This window comes from Pteropus medius, unplaced genomic scaffold (genome assembly GCF_902729225.1).
Source record: "Pteropus medius unplaced genomic scaffold, Ma_sr-lr_union100, whole genome shotgun sequence".
Lineage (NCBI taxonomy): Eukaryota > Metazoa > Chordata > Mammalia > Chiroptera > Pteropodidae > Pteropus > Pteropus medius.
This window is the reverse complement of record NW_024351730.1, coordinates 19,149,432-19,165,498: the sequence shown is the minus strand read 5'-3', so window position 1 is coordinate 19,165,498 and position 16,067 is coordinate 19,149,432. Positions and strand designations below refer to the sequence as shown.

General features: G+C 34.1%; 1 protein-coding gene across 3 annotated transcripts in view; it reads left to right on the top strand.

Annotated features, from left to right (window-relative positions):
- The first annotated feature begins 96 nt into the window (after positions 1-96).
- Positions 97-16,067, top strand: part of UBA6 (ubiquitin like modifier activating enzyme 6) — a 77,175-nt gene continuing 61,204 nt past the window's right edge. Inside the window, exons 1-3 of one of the 3 annotated variants that reach the window (XM_039845345.1) lie at positions 97-240; positions 3,519-3,581; positions 13,837-13,954. Coding sequence is in view for 1 of the 3 variants with exons in the window: in XM_039845344.1 (XP_039701278.1) it covers positions 170-240; positions 3,519-3,581 (134 nt within the window). In the remaining 2 variants the exon portion in view is untranslated. The remainder of the gene's footprint in view (positions 241-3,518; positions 3,582-13,836; positions 13,955-16,067) is intronic. The other 2 variants (XM_039845346.1, XM_039845344.1) reach the window with 2 other exon arrangements.

Here is a 16,067-nt window from a genome sequence, read left to right as displayed (position 1 = left end):
ACACCCAAACCGGAAATCAGGATGGCCCTGGGGTTGACGGGAAAGAGCGGCCGGGCTGCGCGCTTCTCAGGCCCGCCCCCTCCGGTGACGTCACTGCCCGCCCCTTGACCCCCGTGATCCCGCCCCCTTCCCTGCCTCCCTGTAGCCAGCGGCGGCTTCCCTGGACGTAATGGAGGGATCCGAGCCGGTGGTCGCACCTCGAGGGGAAGAGGCGTCCTGCTCTTCCTGGGGAGCCGGCAGGTGCGATGACGAGTGTGGGCGCGAAGAAGCGGGGGGTGACGGGCAGACCTGGGCACTGGCTTTCTGCTTCTCTCGGGCGAGTAGGGAGCGCAGGAGAGGCCGCGGGGTCGGACAGAACCTGTCCTGGGAGGCGGGTTTGGCGGCCTGGGTTCCGACCTCTGCGGCTCCCGGCTTCACTGAGAAAGTATACTTCTCACTCCTTTCGGCGCTTTCTCAGTTCCGGTTGGGGTCTGCCATTCTTCTTCCTCCCAGTCACTGAACGGGAAAGGTGGGAAGGGGAGGGGAGGGCTCTGGCGGAGAGTTCTGGCCGGGGGCCGCTTAGTGTGAGCTTCCCAGACCTCGTCTCTTAACACCTTCTACCCTCATTTCGGTAAAATGAAAGCTAAGAATTTCACTATGCGTGATCTTCCACTGAGATCCTCCTTTGAAAACTATTACCAGAGGGAACTTCGTAATACTGAATCAGTGGCAGGCAGGACACCCTGAGGAGCTCTGTTGACTTTTGTAAAAAAAAAAAAAAGGAAAAAAAGCCACAAGTTACCCATTCTTATTTCCCAGTTGGTGTTGAGGCTCTTCACGTTTTTTCCATTCCTGCAAAATTGGGGTGGGGGTGGGGAATGTTTGTGTAGTTCCTGTTTCAGTCATCTCATACTTAGTGAAGTGGATTGTTATATCCTGTCCACTACCTGAATACAGTATTCCAAAGATAGAAGTGATGTATATATGGTTTTGAACTAAAGTGAGACTCATAAACCTGTAGTTTTTTCACCAGCTTCAGACTAAAGGGATGCTTTTGTCACCATGGTATTACCCTGCTGTTGGCAATACTGCTAGAGTCACTTGGGATATTATGCCATACAGAAACTCCCCTTATTTAAAGCATTTTTGATTACCATATAGACTTTATTACAAAAGTAATTTTTGAAACATTCTAGTAAGGCAGAACTTTCTGGAAAAAAATGCTAGTCACATCAAGTGACAGAGCTGATTAGAATGTAGCTTTTCTAATTTTTACTTAGCTTTACCCACTAGACTCTTGCCTTCCATGTAAGAAAGACAGCTAGTGAAAGTATACTAGAGATAAGAAAACTGTAATACGAGATTTTGTTCATTTTCACATTTTCATCTTACAATGCCAAAAAGGTATTATAGTGTATGTGTATGTTTTGTTAGATAGTTCATCTCTTAAACACAGCTATCTTCTGATTTGCTTTTGTAATTACAATCAGGAATATTTCCAGTAGTTATCCATTTAATTAGCTAGAAGCTTATATCATTTGATAGTACTAGTCAGTGTTTGGTAAGATAAATGATAACATTTTTATTAACTATATTTATAAATCCTTTGGCTTATGTATCAATACCAGGCCTAGAAATGGATTCTAAAACTGAATTTCATGCTATCATATTGTTTTTAGAATCCTGTAATTGGTAATTAGAGCTTCTCAGAACCTGGAATGGATTATACTTTTACTCAGATGATATTGATCTTAGCTGTCAGGATGGCTCAGGCCCAAATGCGTCAGGCTGGTTCCCTCTGCCAGGGAACCATCTCTGTTTCTCAGTGTTTATATTATTATCATTTTTCTTTGTATGCCATGCTGTGAAAAAATTGGGACAGGCTGCAGTAAGTGATATATCACTATAGGTATTTCTTGTCACTCAAGTGTATTTAACTTTTTAATTTTTAAAATTCAACAGATATTTTTCGAGTAATTTCATTGTGCCTACTATAAGAGGCAAAAGGCAGTATGGTGGCTGTCAAGAGCTAAATTGCTTAGGTTCAGATTCTGGCTCTCCATTTACCTGCTCGCTCTTTAGGCAGGTTGTTTAAAAGTTAACATATGTCAGCCTCATTTTTTTTCCTCCTTTGTTCAGTGGAGATGGTAATAGCACGTATTTCATGAAGTAGTAAGGGTTAACTGAGTACATCTAAAGCATTCAAAACAATGTGGGCACAGTGTTAACTCATTATTAAATGCTAGGTACTGTTTTAGGTATTTGGGATATAGTGCTGAGCTAATAACATCATACATTCTACAGGGGAAAGCAGACAGTAAACAATGGTAAGTGATTTAAAGAAAATACAGCAGGTTAAGGAGTTAGGTGGTGACCTAAGAAGAAGAGGAGCTATTTCATTGATAGGGTGATCAGGAATGGTCTATGTAATATTTGTGAGTGACTTTTAATAGAGGCTTAAGTGATAGGAGTCATCTATTCAGAGATTTGAAGGAAGAACAATCCAAGCAGAAGGAATAGCAAGTATAAAAACTAAAGTGATAGCAAGTTTGGCTTTTTGAGCAACAGCAAGTCGGCCATTGTGGCTGAAGATAGTGAGCAAGGGGGAAAGTGGTGGGAGTTGAGATTGGAGAGGTAATTGAGAGACAGAACACATAGGCCCTTTTAAGCATGGAAAGGTAGTTGAATTTTATTCATAGAACCGAAGGGTAATTCTAAGTCAGAGAGTAATGTCTGACTATATTCTAAAAGATTTAGGCTGTTATATGGAGAGTAAACTGAAGGGGAAGGGCAATAATAGAAATGAAGAGGCTACTTAGGAGGCCTTTGAAGTAGTTAAGATGAAAACTGATGGTGGTGTGGCCTTAGATTATACTGATTAAAATAGTGATATGTGATCGGATTTTATATCTCTTTTGAAGGAAGAGCTAACAAGACTCACAGATGGAGAAAATGAGGGAATAAATTAAGAGGATTTCTAGATTTTTTTGGTCTGAGCAAGTAAATGGTAGTGACAGAAACAAAATTGGAAAAGTCTGGGAAAGAATAGATCATGCAGGGGGAATTAAATTCTGTTTTGAGCTTGCTATATTTGTGATACTAATGGTACAGAGGTACTGTGCTGGCAGATGTGTAAAATCTGGAGGTCAGAGGAGAGATCAAACATGGAGTAGTAAGTTTAGATATTATCGGTATATATGGTAAATTCCATAAACTGAAGATTATCTAGGAAGATATAAATCTTCCTAGATAAATGTAGATCCACCAGAATATATGTAGCAATGATAAAACAACACCTAAGAGTAAAACAACCATGGGCTATAATTTTATAGTACACAAAGAGTAGACAATCAGTGGATTTAATTTTGACCTATTTTTAAAATCCAAGCAAAGTGATGGATAATAAAATATATATCTGGTTTGTAAAACTTCTTTTAGTAACTAGTGAATCTGATCCCATGTATAATTGAATGTTCCATTGCAGGATGTGAATATTGAACAATCATACTTACTCTTTAAAATTATGTTTTATTTTTTAGTACAAATACAAATTTGCCCATCATGTCAACAGAGTACGTGGAGATCGATGATGCATTATACAGGTGAGAACCTTATGGAAACTGAAACTTATGTTCTCATTTTTTGTTTTCAAATAATGGTCTAGTCTCTTCGAAGAGATACCATTAGGTCCATGCAGAATTTTGTAAATATATCCTAAAAGTTTCTCTCGAGTTAAAATTAGGGTTTCTGTGTTTTTTAAAAACTGCATGTAGTCTGAAAGCTAAAATGATATTTAAATCTCAGTTGCTTTAGATGATACAACTAAGAATGATTTTGCTATCCACTACAAAATATACTTGGTTTTGGACAGGAGTACATATTTATGTTCTTGGTAGTACAGGGGTCTCATGAAAAACAATTCATTTCACTTTAGTTGTACAGTAGCATCTAGAGAATGTGTTTACTTCAGTGTAACCTCATTAACAACATTGCATGTTTGTACTAGAGAAGTATTGTGTGATAGAGCTGTGATTTGAATGGAATTTAGTAGGACATTGTTTACCATACTTTTTCATGAAATCAAAATACTTTTTTCAAAATTAAAGAAAAATTAAAAACACATATGTTGCTATCACTTCAAAGGAATTTTTTTAAATAGTTATTTGTATGTACAGCAGTATAACCTCAGTTTAAAAGTTGTTAGGTTTCCTTTCATACTTATGGAAAATAGATTTTATGTAGGTTAGAATTTGGAAATATAGGCTCATTATGTATTTTTGGATTCTCTTTATATTTTTTTATTGTGGGATGTAGAATCAATTTTGAGCACTTTGGAAGGAGCTGATAATGTTGATTTCAAATCTGTTTTGTGCCGTACACTTAGGAAAAGTGATAAAAGACTAAGTTAATTTTGCTTATGTGGAAATTATATTACCATATGGTCTCCTGATTATAAATATACTTCAGAAGTCACTTTGAGTTTGGTGTTCTTAATGACTTTTTAATCATATTCTTGGGATAACAAATGGCAACTCCTTGAGATAGTACTGCTAATTTTATTCATTGTTTAATTAAAATCCCTGTGAAACTTTTGTATCCCTCCAACTCTGTAATTGCTGATTAATGAACATTTTCATTAAACTAGAGATTAAATTTTCTATTTGCAATGCTGTAAATAGTCTGCAGTTTGCTTGACTGTAAATTACAGAATATAGCAGATTAGATATGGTATATATGGAAGTTCACATATAATCAGGTATTGTTGGATCATAAGGTAGTTCTGTTTTTAATTTTTTGAAGAGCATCCATATTGGTTTCCATTGCATTTGGACCATTTTACATTACCAGTAGTGCTTAAAGATTCCAATTTATCCAGATCCTCACAAGCACTTGTTATTTTCTGTGGTTTTTTGTTTTATAATGGCCATCTTAAGAGACGTGGTGATATCTCATTGTGGTTTTGTATTTCTCTGACGATTAGTCATGTTGAGCACCTTTTAATATTTCTTTTGGCTGTTTGTATGTCATCTTTAGAGAACTGTCTATTCTAGCCCTTGCTCATTTTTTAATCAGGTTATTTGGTTTTTTTTGGTTTTGGGAGAATTTATTGTTTGATTGTTTTTGCTATTGAATTGTAGTTCCTTATATATTTTGGATATTAACCCCTTATCAGATGTATGGTTTGCATATATTTTCTCCCATTATGTAGATTGCCTTTTTACTTCATCGATTGTTTCTTTTGCCACACAGAAGCTTTTTAGTTTAAAGTAGTCCCACTTGTCTGTTTTGGCTTTTATCGCCTGTGCTTTTCGTGTCATATCCAGGAAATCCTTGCCAAAACCAATATTAAGAAGCTTTCCCCCTATGTTTTCTTCTAGGAGTTTTATAGCTTCAGGTGTTACATTTAAGTCCTTAACCCATTTTGAATTGATTTTATGTGTGGTATAAGATAAAGGTCCCATTTCATCTTTTATTTTGCATGCAGCTATCCAGTTTTCCCACCAACATTTGTTAACCCCAACATACCTCTTCCTTTGAATACACTGGCCATACTAGACTGTTTCCATACCAAACGTAGTTTATACTTTTACACCTCAATTGTCTTGTCCTAGAGCTCCTTTTTGTACCTCAAAAGTACCTTCTACTTTTAAGATTCACTCGAATGTCTACTCTGATATCTCACTTCAGTTACTTCTAATCCTTCTCAGTCTAAAGCACATTATCCTTGTTGCTAGTAAACTACTCATCATGTAGTATTTTTTTATATATATCACTCTGTCAGAGTATGAGTTTCTCAGAGTTCAGGACCATGGCACATTGTCTAATACTTAGAAGATTCTCATGAAATGATTATTGAATGACTAGAACAAGACAGTGGGTTCAGATTGACTTGTGGTCTTGAACCCTAGGTAGTAGGCAGTTAAGTGAGTTGGCAGGAACCAAAAGAAGAAGAATCAAAAGAGAGGACAGAAAAGTCTGAAAAAGGTGCATATGGTGCTTAAATTCAGAGATATTAATATTAAGGTACTTGCACATTACATCCTGAGGCAAAATCAGTATCAGGGCAAGGTGTAATATTCTCCTCTGCTGGAGTCTGATATGAGGAAATTGTAGTAAGACAGTCTTACATCTGGAAAATTCTGACAACTGGAAGAAGAGGAAAATAGAAAAGTTTCTCTTTTCTCTGGAATTAGAGCATCTTTTTAGCAGACCAGATATACATAAATTTATTTTTACCTGAAAGTTTAAGAGGAAGTGTGAGTTTCTGACATTTTTATATATTGATATTTGTAAAGTCGGTACTTTAAATGTTGTTTATTTCTTAGATACTATAATTGAAATCTGGTTACTATTTATTAGGTATACAGGTTTTTCTCAGATATGAATAACTGAGGTTGTAATTGTAAATAATTAGACTTTCCTACTAAACTAAAACTCTCTAAAATCTGCAAATCTGCATATTAACCAAGTTCTAATTTTTACATATATATTTAAGTAGGAAATATTTTTAGAGCAATTTCAATACCTAGTGGAACAAAGTATCTTTCTGAATGTATTCCACTTTTTCCTTATTACTGCTCAGTCTTAAGTCACCTCAAATTTACTGGTTAATAAATCTGAAATAGTTCTCAGAATCTAAAGATTTTTGTGTGTGAGGGGGCACTTCTAACAGCATTCTGTGCCACATATCTATTTTTATATTTTTATTACCTACAGATTGTTGAATCTGTTATACCTGAGCCATTTCCGTAGATCTGGCCATTTCTTTCTTTGCTTATTGATCCCAATTTTTATCTGAAGAAATGAGTAAATCTCAATTTAGGACTCCACCCTTGATTTTCTAACTCTCCTTTTAACAACTCTCCATTGGAAGTAATTAGGGCTGATTCAGATAATAATAAAATCGTAGTTTGTTATCTCTTTTTATGTATTCCTTGCATATAAGTTCCTGTGTAGACATCATTCTATAAAGAAAGGGAAAATATCAAAGCAGAATCAAAGCATTCTTAGGTCTCTGGATGTAATACAATCATTTTATAAAAACTTGGATTTATTTTAGTGGTTACTAGAGGAAATGCTTTTGGGATAACAGCCCCTTTTGGATTTGCTTCTGCTTTTTTGACGCTTCCTCCTCAGACTTTTTCTTAGGTTGTTCTTGATTTGCCTGCATAAATGCCAAATTCTAGCTTTAGTATTTTTCTCTTAGTTCAGATCATCCATTTCCATGACTTTAACTATTTCTATATGCTAGTGATACTAGTTTATTCCTTCAGCTTTTTCCTTAAAATCTCAAGACTTGTTTTTAAATGCATACAAGGTACATTTAATCCAGATGAGATGCCCAGTGAATATCTACTTCTTAGAGAAATATTGTAGTACAGTGGAATGAACATAGTCTCTAGAGATAGAGGAGAATGTTCACATCCCAATCCTGACATTTACATAAACTGAAACTAGTTATTAAATTTTTCTGCTCCTCATATTTCTCATGTATAAATGAGAATAATAATATCTGGTACCTTAAGAATACTAGTCTTAAAGATTTTATGAAAAAAAATATAAAATATTTTTTGGCACAAAGTAGCAGTCAGCAACGTTGGATCCTTTTTTCTTCCCATTCCCAAGCTTAATTAAATGCTATCACACCTTCTCAGTAACCTAAGCTAGAAATGTTGGTGTCATCTTAGATTTTTTTCCGTGTCTGTCATCCTCAAAATTCAGTTAATTTTTTTTAATCCTAGCAGTTCTTTCTAAACAACTCTTAATTCCAACTTCATTTGGCATCTCTCGTTGAGCTAGGATAATATTCTCTTACATGATCACTTTAGGCTACTCTTATCTCTAATCCATATTCCATACTTTATTCAAAGTGTTATTTTTGAAATTTATCTCAGAGCCCATGGCTTCTCAGTTTAAAATTCTTAAATGGCTCCCTATCATCTACATTGGTGAGGCCAAACTATATAATATGCATTTAAACATTCTTTTGAATACAGTATAACATTATGACTCAGCATATAAACTTTGGTATAAATCATCCTTCACCATTTATGAGCGTGATTTAATCAGGTTGCTTAACCTCTTAAGTCTAATCTTTTTTTTATTTTTTTCATACGTTCATTCATTTAAGAAATATTTAATGAGAAAAATGTGAACAGATTGCAAATTAATCATAAAGAACAGTGCCTAAGAGCTTTATAGTTTCTAGGTATTATTTTTCATAAGTTATTGCCATATCTTTCTTTTTAGCCTCCCTGTTACTCCTCATCAGTTTACCATCAACCTCTTATTTTTCAGCCTTGTCAGACTTCACATATTGTCAAAGTTTTGATTTTGCCCTACTTATAAAATAAATGCTAGGCTATTGTTTAGTGGATACTGGCAGAAAATGTGAGACTTAGGTTCAGAGACAAAGGATTTCATTATTATATAGCAGGTGGCATGGGCATCAGCATAATGCTCCTACATCCAATGGGGGCGATGCCCTGGACCAAGATGGATCCTTTTACATAGTGGTTTTACATCACAACTGAGGAACATGGAATTCGGGGGACCTACCATTTATGTCAAGCAGTAATCATGCTTGCTCTTGTCTTGGAAAGAGACTCACCTCATCCTTCAAGATTATGTGGTACAAACACAACCCTGTGAAAAAATCTAGTGAAGAGCAGTCAGGACCTACCTCGCTAGACATATCTAAAGAGACATGTAGGTGTGTGAAAGACCCATGAAGGACTGTCTCCCAACATAAATACATATTTTTTCAATTTTATTGAAGTATAATTGATGTAAACTGTATGTATTTAATGTGTACAGTTGATGTGTTTTGATATATATGTATATATATGTACATACACACACACACACACACACACACACACACACACACTCACACGCACACACCATGATATCACACCACAATTTAGGTGATGAACATATCCATCACACCCAGACATTTTCTTTGTGCCTCCGATAATCCCTCCCTCCCTTCTCTCTCTAGCTAACATTTCCCCAGGCAACAAACCACTGATATGCTTTTTATCATTGTAGAATAGTTTTAATTTTCTAGAATTTTATATAGATGGAATCATATAGCATGTGCATTTTTGGAGGGATCTGGCTTCTTTCACTCAACATAATGATTTTGAGATTCATCTATGTTGTCATATTAGCAGTTTGTTCTTTTTTATTGGTGAGGTGTATTCTATCATATGGCTGTACTACAATTTATTTAACTGTTAACTGTTGATGGGCATTTGGGTTGTTTCTAGGTTTTAGCTATTACAAATAAGGCTTCCAGAGAATTTATATACATGTTTTAAGGTAGACAGATGCTTTACTTTTGTTTGGATAAATACCTAGACATGAATGCCTGGGTTGTATGATAGGTGTATTTTTAACTTTGTAAGGAATGCTAGTGTTTTTTCAGAGTGGTTGTACTATTTTACATTCCCACTGGTAGTGTATGAGCGTTCTAGAGTCCCATATGTTCACTTCATTATCTGGTATGGTCAGTCATTTTAAGTTTTGGCATTTCTAGTGAGTGTATAGTGGTATTACATTGTTGTTTTAATTTGCATTTCCCTAATGAATAATGATCATAAGCATTTTTTTCTCATGAGCCTATTTGCCATCTACCTTCTTTGGTAAAATATCTCTAGAAATCTTCTGCCTTTCTTTTTTCATTGGGTTGTTTTACTGAATTCTTCATGTACTCTATATACATGTTCTTTGTTATATATGGTTACAGATGTTTTCTCCTAGTTTGTGGCATGTCTTTTCATAACAATGTCTTTTGTAGAGAAAAAATTTTAACTCTGATGAGACACATTTTTTATATATATAATTCATATTTTTTTGTCCTATTTAAAAAAAATATTTGCAAAACTCCAGGACACTAACATTTTCTCTGATGTTATCTTCTTGAAATATCATAAGTATTAACTCTTAACTTAGATCTGTAATCCATTTCAAGTTAATTTTTGTATATGGTGTTCAGTGAAGGCCAAGGTTTATTTTTTTCCATATAGTTCTCCAGTGTTTTAGCACATTTGTTGAAGATTAGCCATCCCCACTGAATTCCTTGAGAGTATCTCTGACAGAATTCAATAGACTCAATATATGTGGCTTTATTTCTGGAAACTTCTATTTCAGTGATCTATCTATGTGTCTCTCTTTACGCTAATACTACACTGTAACTTTACACGAATCTTGGAGTTTGAGAGTATAATTCCTCCAACTCTGGTCTTCTTTTACAAAGGTGATTTAACCCTTTTAGGTCCTTTGAATTTCCACCAACATTTTAGAATCAGCTTGTTGATTCTTTAAAAAAAAAACTTCCCAAAATTTTGTTTAAGATTGTGTTGAATATATAGTTCAATTTTAGGAGTATTGACATTTTAACAATATTGAATTTTAAGATCCATTAACATGGTGTATGTCTGTCAACTTATTTTTTTACTTTCTACTAGATCTTGCACAACTGTTATAAAATTTATCCCTAAGTAATTCATATTTTATAAATGGTAATTTTAAATTTTTAATTTCCAAGAATTCATTACTTTTAAATTGGAGCATAAGTGATTTTCGCATATTAGCTTCTTATCCTGCACTCTTGCTAAACTCACTTATTAGTTCTAGTAAATTTTTTTGTAAATTTCTTAGGATTTTCTACAAGCATATTGTTTGAAAATAAAGAAGTTTTACTTCCTCTTTTCCTGGATGCTTTTTGTTTCTTGACCTTTCTATACTGGCTGGAACCTCAATACAATATTGAATGGAAGTGGTGAATGTGGACAACCTCAATCACTTCCTCACTTTTAATGGAAAACATTTATTCTTCCATAGTAGGCTTTTCATAGATACCCTTTATTAGGTTGAAGAGGTGTACTTCTGTTACTAGTTTGCTTAAAGTTTTGTTTTGTTGGGTGTTTTTGTTTTTTTGTTTTTGTTTTTTTTTTTTAATCAAAATGAACATCAGGTTGTCAGATACTTACTCTGCATTCACTGAGGTGATCATGTAGTTTTTCTTTAGTTTTGTAATGTAGTGAATTACAATGCTGGCTTTTAGAGTATTATACCACCCTTGCATTTTATGGGACAGAGTCCATTTGGTCCTGATATATTTTTACATATATATTTATATATAAATTCTGTTAAGAATTTTTGCATCTATGCGAGGCATATTGGTGTGGAGTATTTTTTAATTGATCTTGTCTGGTTTTGGTACTTGATATCGTCTGATTGCACAGAATGACCTGAGAAGTATTTCAGATTTCTAGAAAGTTTGCATAGAATTGGTATTATTTTTCTAAATTTTTGATAGAATTCATAATGACTCTGTTTCTGGAGTTTTCTTTGTTGGAAAGTTTTTTAACTACAAATTCAACATCTAATAGATACAGGGATATTCAGCTAATATATTTCTTCTTGAATGACCTTTGGTAGTTTGTGTCGTTCAAGAATATATTCATTTATTTTAGTGGTTGACTTTAATGGCATAAAGTTGTAATAGTCTCTGAATATTCTTTTTAATGTCTGTAAGATATAAAATGTTTCCTTGCTTATTCATGATATTGGTAATTTTTCTCTCTTCTTTCCTGATCATTCTGGCTATGGGCTTATCACACTTATTATCTTCTCAAAGAACCAGCTTCTAGTTTAATTGCTGGAAATGTCATTATGCAGCACATGACTATATACTTCTATTTCTCCTATCCCATGATCGGAGTTATTGTTCTTATGTTTTGCTTCCACATGTGTTATAAACCCACAATATATTGTTTTTTGGCTTAAATAGTTATCTTTAAAAGACATTTTTAAATAAAAAAAGCTTTGTATTTATCCATACTTTTGTCAGTTCTGGTATTCCCTATTTCTTTGTGTAAATTAAGATTTCTACCTGGGATCATTTTTCTTTTGCTTCAAGATTTACTTTAATAACATTTCTTATAATGAAAGTCTGCCAGTATGAGTATTTTTCAGCTTTTGTATGTCTAGAGAAGTCTTTACTTTCTTTTTTGAAATTGAATATAGAATTTTAGGTTGATAGTTTTTTCTTACAGTACTTTAAAAATGTGCCACTGTTTTCTGATTTGTACTGCTTCCTGGGGAAAAGTCAACTGTCATTCCTATCTTTCTTCTGTAAGTAATTTGCTCTATTTTCTCTCATTACTTTTAGTATCTTCTTTTCATCTCTAGTTTTAAACAATTGTGTTATGCTTTGGTGTTTCTTTTTTCATATTTTTTGTTCTTGGGTTTCTCTACATTGTGGTCTGTGAAGTTTTTGTATTCTTGGAAAAATTTTAGCCATTAGTTCTTCAAATATATTTTTCTTTCCCCCTTTCTCTAGTCTCTTCAAGGGACTGTAATTCCAAGTTGTCTACCAAGTTGTCTCACAGCTCACTTATGCTCTTTTTTTTTCCAGTCTTTTTTTTTTCCATTTGTTTTCATTTTAGAAAGTGTCTATTGCTATATCTTCAAGTTCACTTCTGCAGTGTTGAACCTATTTTTAATTCCATCCAGTATATTTTTCATCTTAGATTTTGTAGTTTTCATCTCTAGGCATTTTGCTGCTCATGCTTTCTTCTACTTTCTTGAGCTTATGGATTATATTTATAATTGTTTTACTGTCTTTATCCAAAAATTCTATCTGTCGCTTTTAATTCTGTTCTCTTGTTGATTTTTCTATTAATTATAGAATAATAAAATGAATTTTTGTAGTCATTATAGAATAATAATGAATTTCCTGCTCTTTTGAGTACCTGGTAATTTTTAATGTATGCCAGACATTGTGAATTTTACTTTTTTGGGTGCTGGATAATTTTGAATTTATTCTTGAATTTTGTTCAGAGACTAAATTAAGTTACTTGGAGACTTAAATGTAGGACTAATTTTTCCCCACTATTGATATAATACCTTTTTGAGTGGTATTATTCAGGTGGTTCTTTCCCCAGCTTGAGGTTGTTTCCTGAGTGTATGTGCTGATTTTATTTAACTGATGGATGACTCAAGGAGAACCTTCTCCAGGTCTCTGACACTCTGTGTATTCATCTCTGTGCTCGCAAATTCTAGCTTCCTTGAATTCACAGCCCTATTTTTTTAATTCAGGAGACCACCAGGCTTTCTTTGGGTTTCCCTTCTTGCACTGCAGCCTGGAACCTCTCCAAACAGCAGCTAAGGCAGTCATAAAGCTCACCTTACTTGTTTTTCTTCTCTGAGATTACTGTCCTGAGTTGCCTATTGTCTAGTGTCTGAAGTCTGTTTATGCATTTATATTTTCCAGTTTTCAGTTGCTTAAGGTAGGAGACATATAAACCTGGTCTCTGTTATTTCACCATGGTCAAAGGTGGAAGTCCTATGTATATACTATGTTTCTCTTATATGCCATTCTTTTTCATGCTTTTCTTTTTTCTAGCATAGTGTATTTTTCCTTTTTGGTTATTTTTTAATACCTTTCAAGTCTTCAGAATTTTATTTGGATGAACCTCATTTTTGAAGCTTTCCATGATCTCCACTGACAGAGATAATTATTTCCTCTTCTGTATTTCAGGTTCTCGTAGTTTCTGATTCTTCTGTATGTAGTACTTAATAATGAATTATTTATCTCTCTTTCCAATAACATGTCACAAAGATTCTGCTAAATATTTTATATATTTTATCTTATTTAATTTGAACCTCATGGTATCCACATGAGGTGTTGCTATTGTGATACCCACAGAGTGCTAGTGCCTGGCTTGAAATAGATATTTTAATACATTTATGAATGCATGACAAAGATAATTGAAATACATCCAGAAGAAAGTGATCAGAGTGTTGAGGGGGACTCAAAATGATGTCCTTTTGGAATTGTTTAAGGAACTGGAGATGTTTAGCCTGGAGAAAGAAGACTCTGGAACCTGAATACCATCTTCAAATGTTTGGAGGGCTGTCACATCGAAGAGGGATTAGACGAGTTCCCTCTGGCCCCAAGGAGGTAAAATTAGGACTAGTAGGTGAAAACTATAGGGAGATATTGAACCTTCATAAAAGAGAGCATCTTTAATAAATAGGGCTCTCTAAAAGTAGAGTAGGTGGCCTTGATAATTTTTTTTTTACTGGATACAATCACTGATATGTTGGTGTCCACTTAATAGAGTCAGTTTTAAAATAACATGCTGGACTTGAAGTTATATTTTAGGCTCTTTAATTTCCATCACTACTACTTACTAACAATATGGACTTCATAGGATCTAAGTGTCAGTTGCAGAATACCTGACATACCTAGTACAAAGTAGGCACTTAATTAGTACCCTTCCTCTTGGTGGCCAAATACTGAAAAGGCGTTTTCAATTTTGAAAGGTGATTTAGGTAACAAGAATTTGTCTGAGATTGTATGATTCTTTGGTAAACCTTGGTTCAAATATCTTAATTTTTATTCCTTTGTCTGTATGTTCTTCATTCATAACCACATTTATGCCATGGCTATTCATTATTTGCTTAAGTAATCTTAAAAATATTTCATGAGGACAAGTCTGAGATGAAAAACATATTTTTAAATGTAGTTCTTGTGACTGTGAACCTAGTAAGAATAATTCAGGTCCTCTGCTTAGTAGAGCATAAAAGTATTGTTCTTGTTCTTGTGTGCCAATTTATTTCTTTCATTAATTCAGCAAATTGTTTTTGTGTGTCCATAATATGCCAAGCCCTGTTAATCACTGGGATACAATAGTAAATAAGGCACTGGCCCTGCTGTAAAGAATCTACAGTCTCCTAGGAAAAAAATAGACAAATAGTGAAAATACACTGTAATAAGCGTTAATAGATTGAGTGCAGGGTATTATAGATGCCATAAAAATGATCCAACACTGTTTTGGGAAAGTTTAGGGGTATCAGGGGAAACATCATGGGGAGAAAGTAATTTATAAGCAGAGACCCGAGGACCAGTAGGAATTATTCAGGCATAATGTATTGGGGGAGAGGAATATGCCAGAAAAATATCTACCAGGCGAAGAGAACCTGACACATTTGGAGAACTAAAAACCTTTAGTATACCTGAAACATGGAGTTTAGTGCAGGGGTGACAAAAGGTGAGACTAGAGAACAAAGCAGAGATTAGATTATGAACAGCCTTGTGATTAATGTTAGAATGTAGACTTTATCATAAGGAAAATAGGAAACCATTGGAGTTTTTATAGCAGGAGAATGATTTGACCAGATTTGTACTGCAGAAAGATCATTCATCTTTCTTCGTAGGAAGTTAATAGGTAATATGTAAAGCTTAAAACCAAGAAATAAAAGTATAAACGTTATCTAGAAGTAAGAGAGTAAATAATAGAAGAAATAACTAGAAGAATTGAGAGTGGTTGTCCTTGGGGAGTGGAAATTGGGGTAGAAAAGAGTAAGGTCAGGGAACTGATTTTTTTTTTTCTTCCTCTGTAAATCAATGTAGAGTGACTTGATTTTCTTAATCTACAGCAGTATAGCATAGTGGTTGAGTATAGATGCTAAGACCAGACTGCCTGGGTTGAATATTGCCTCCACTATTTATGTTACTTTATTTCCCTGTGCTTAAGTTTTTCTCTCTGTAAAAATGGGAATAATGATAGAATTTATCTAATAGAATTTTTATGAGGATTAAATGAGTTAGTACAAGTAAAACACTAAAAGAACATGTGGTGCAAAATAAACATTCAATATGTTATTCTTACATATAAGCACTATTCAGGTAGTTATATACAAGAAGAATAGACAAACTTACAGTTATACTGGGAGATATTTTAAATGCTGCTTTTAGTAATCAGAACAAGCAGACAAAAAAATCAGAATAGATATAGATCTCATCAACATGATTATTAAAATTAAAGCATACATAAAGAATGTTTTGTCTAAAACTATAGAGAATGCATTCTTTTCAAGAACACATAGAACATTTGTAAAATTGACCCAAAAAATCCTCAAATATGAAAGAGTGGAATCATATAGATTGCGTTGTCTATTCATAATGCATTTAAACTAGAAGTCAACACTAAAGATAACTACAAAATTTCTATACTTCACATTAACCTGTAAGTCAAAAAAGAATCATAATTAAAATCAGAAAATAATGA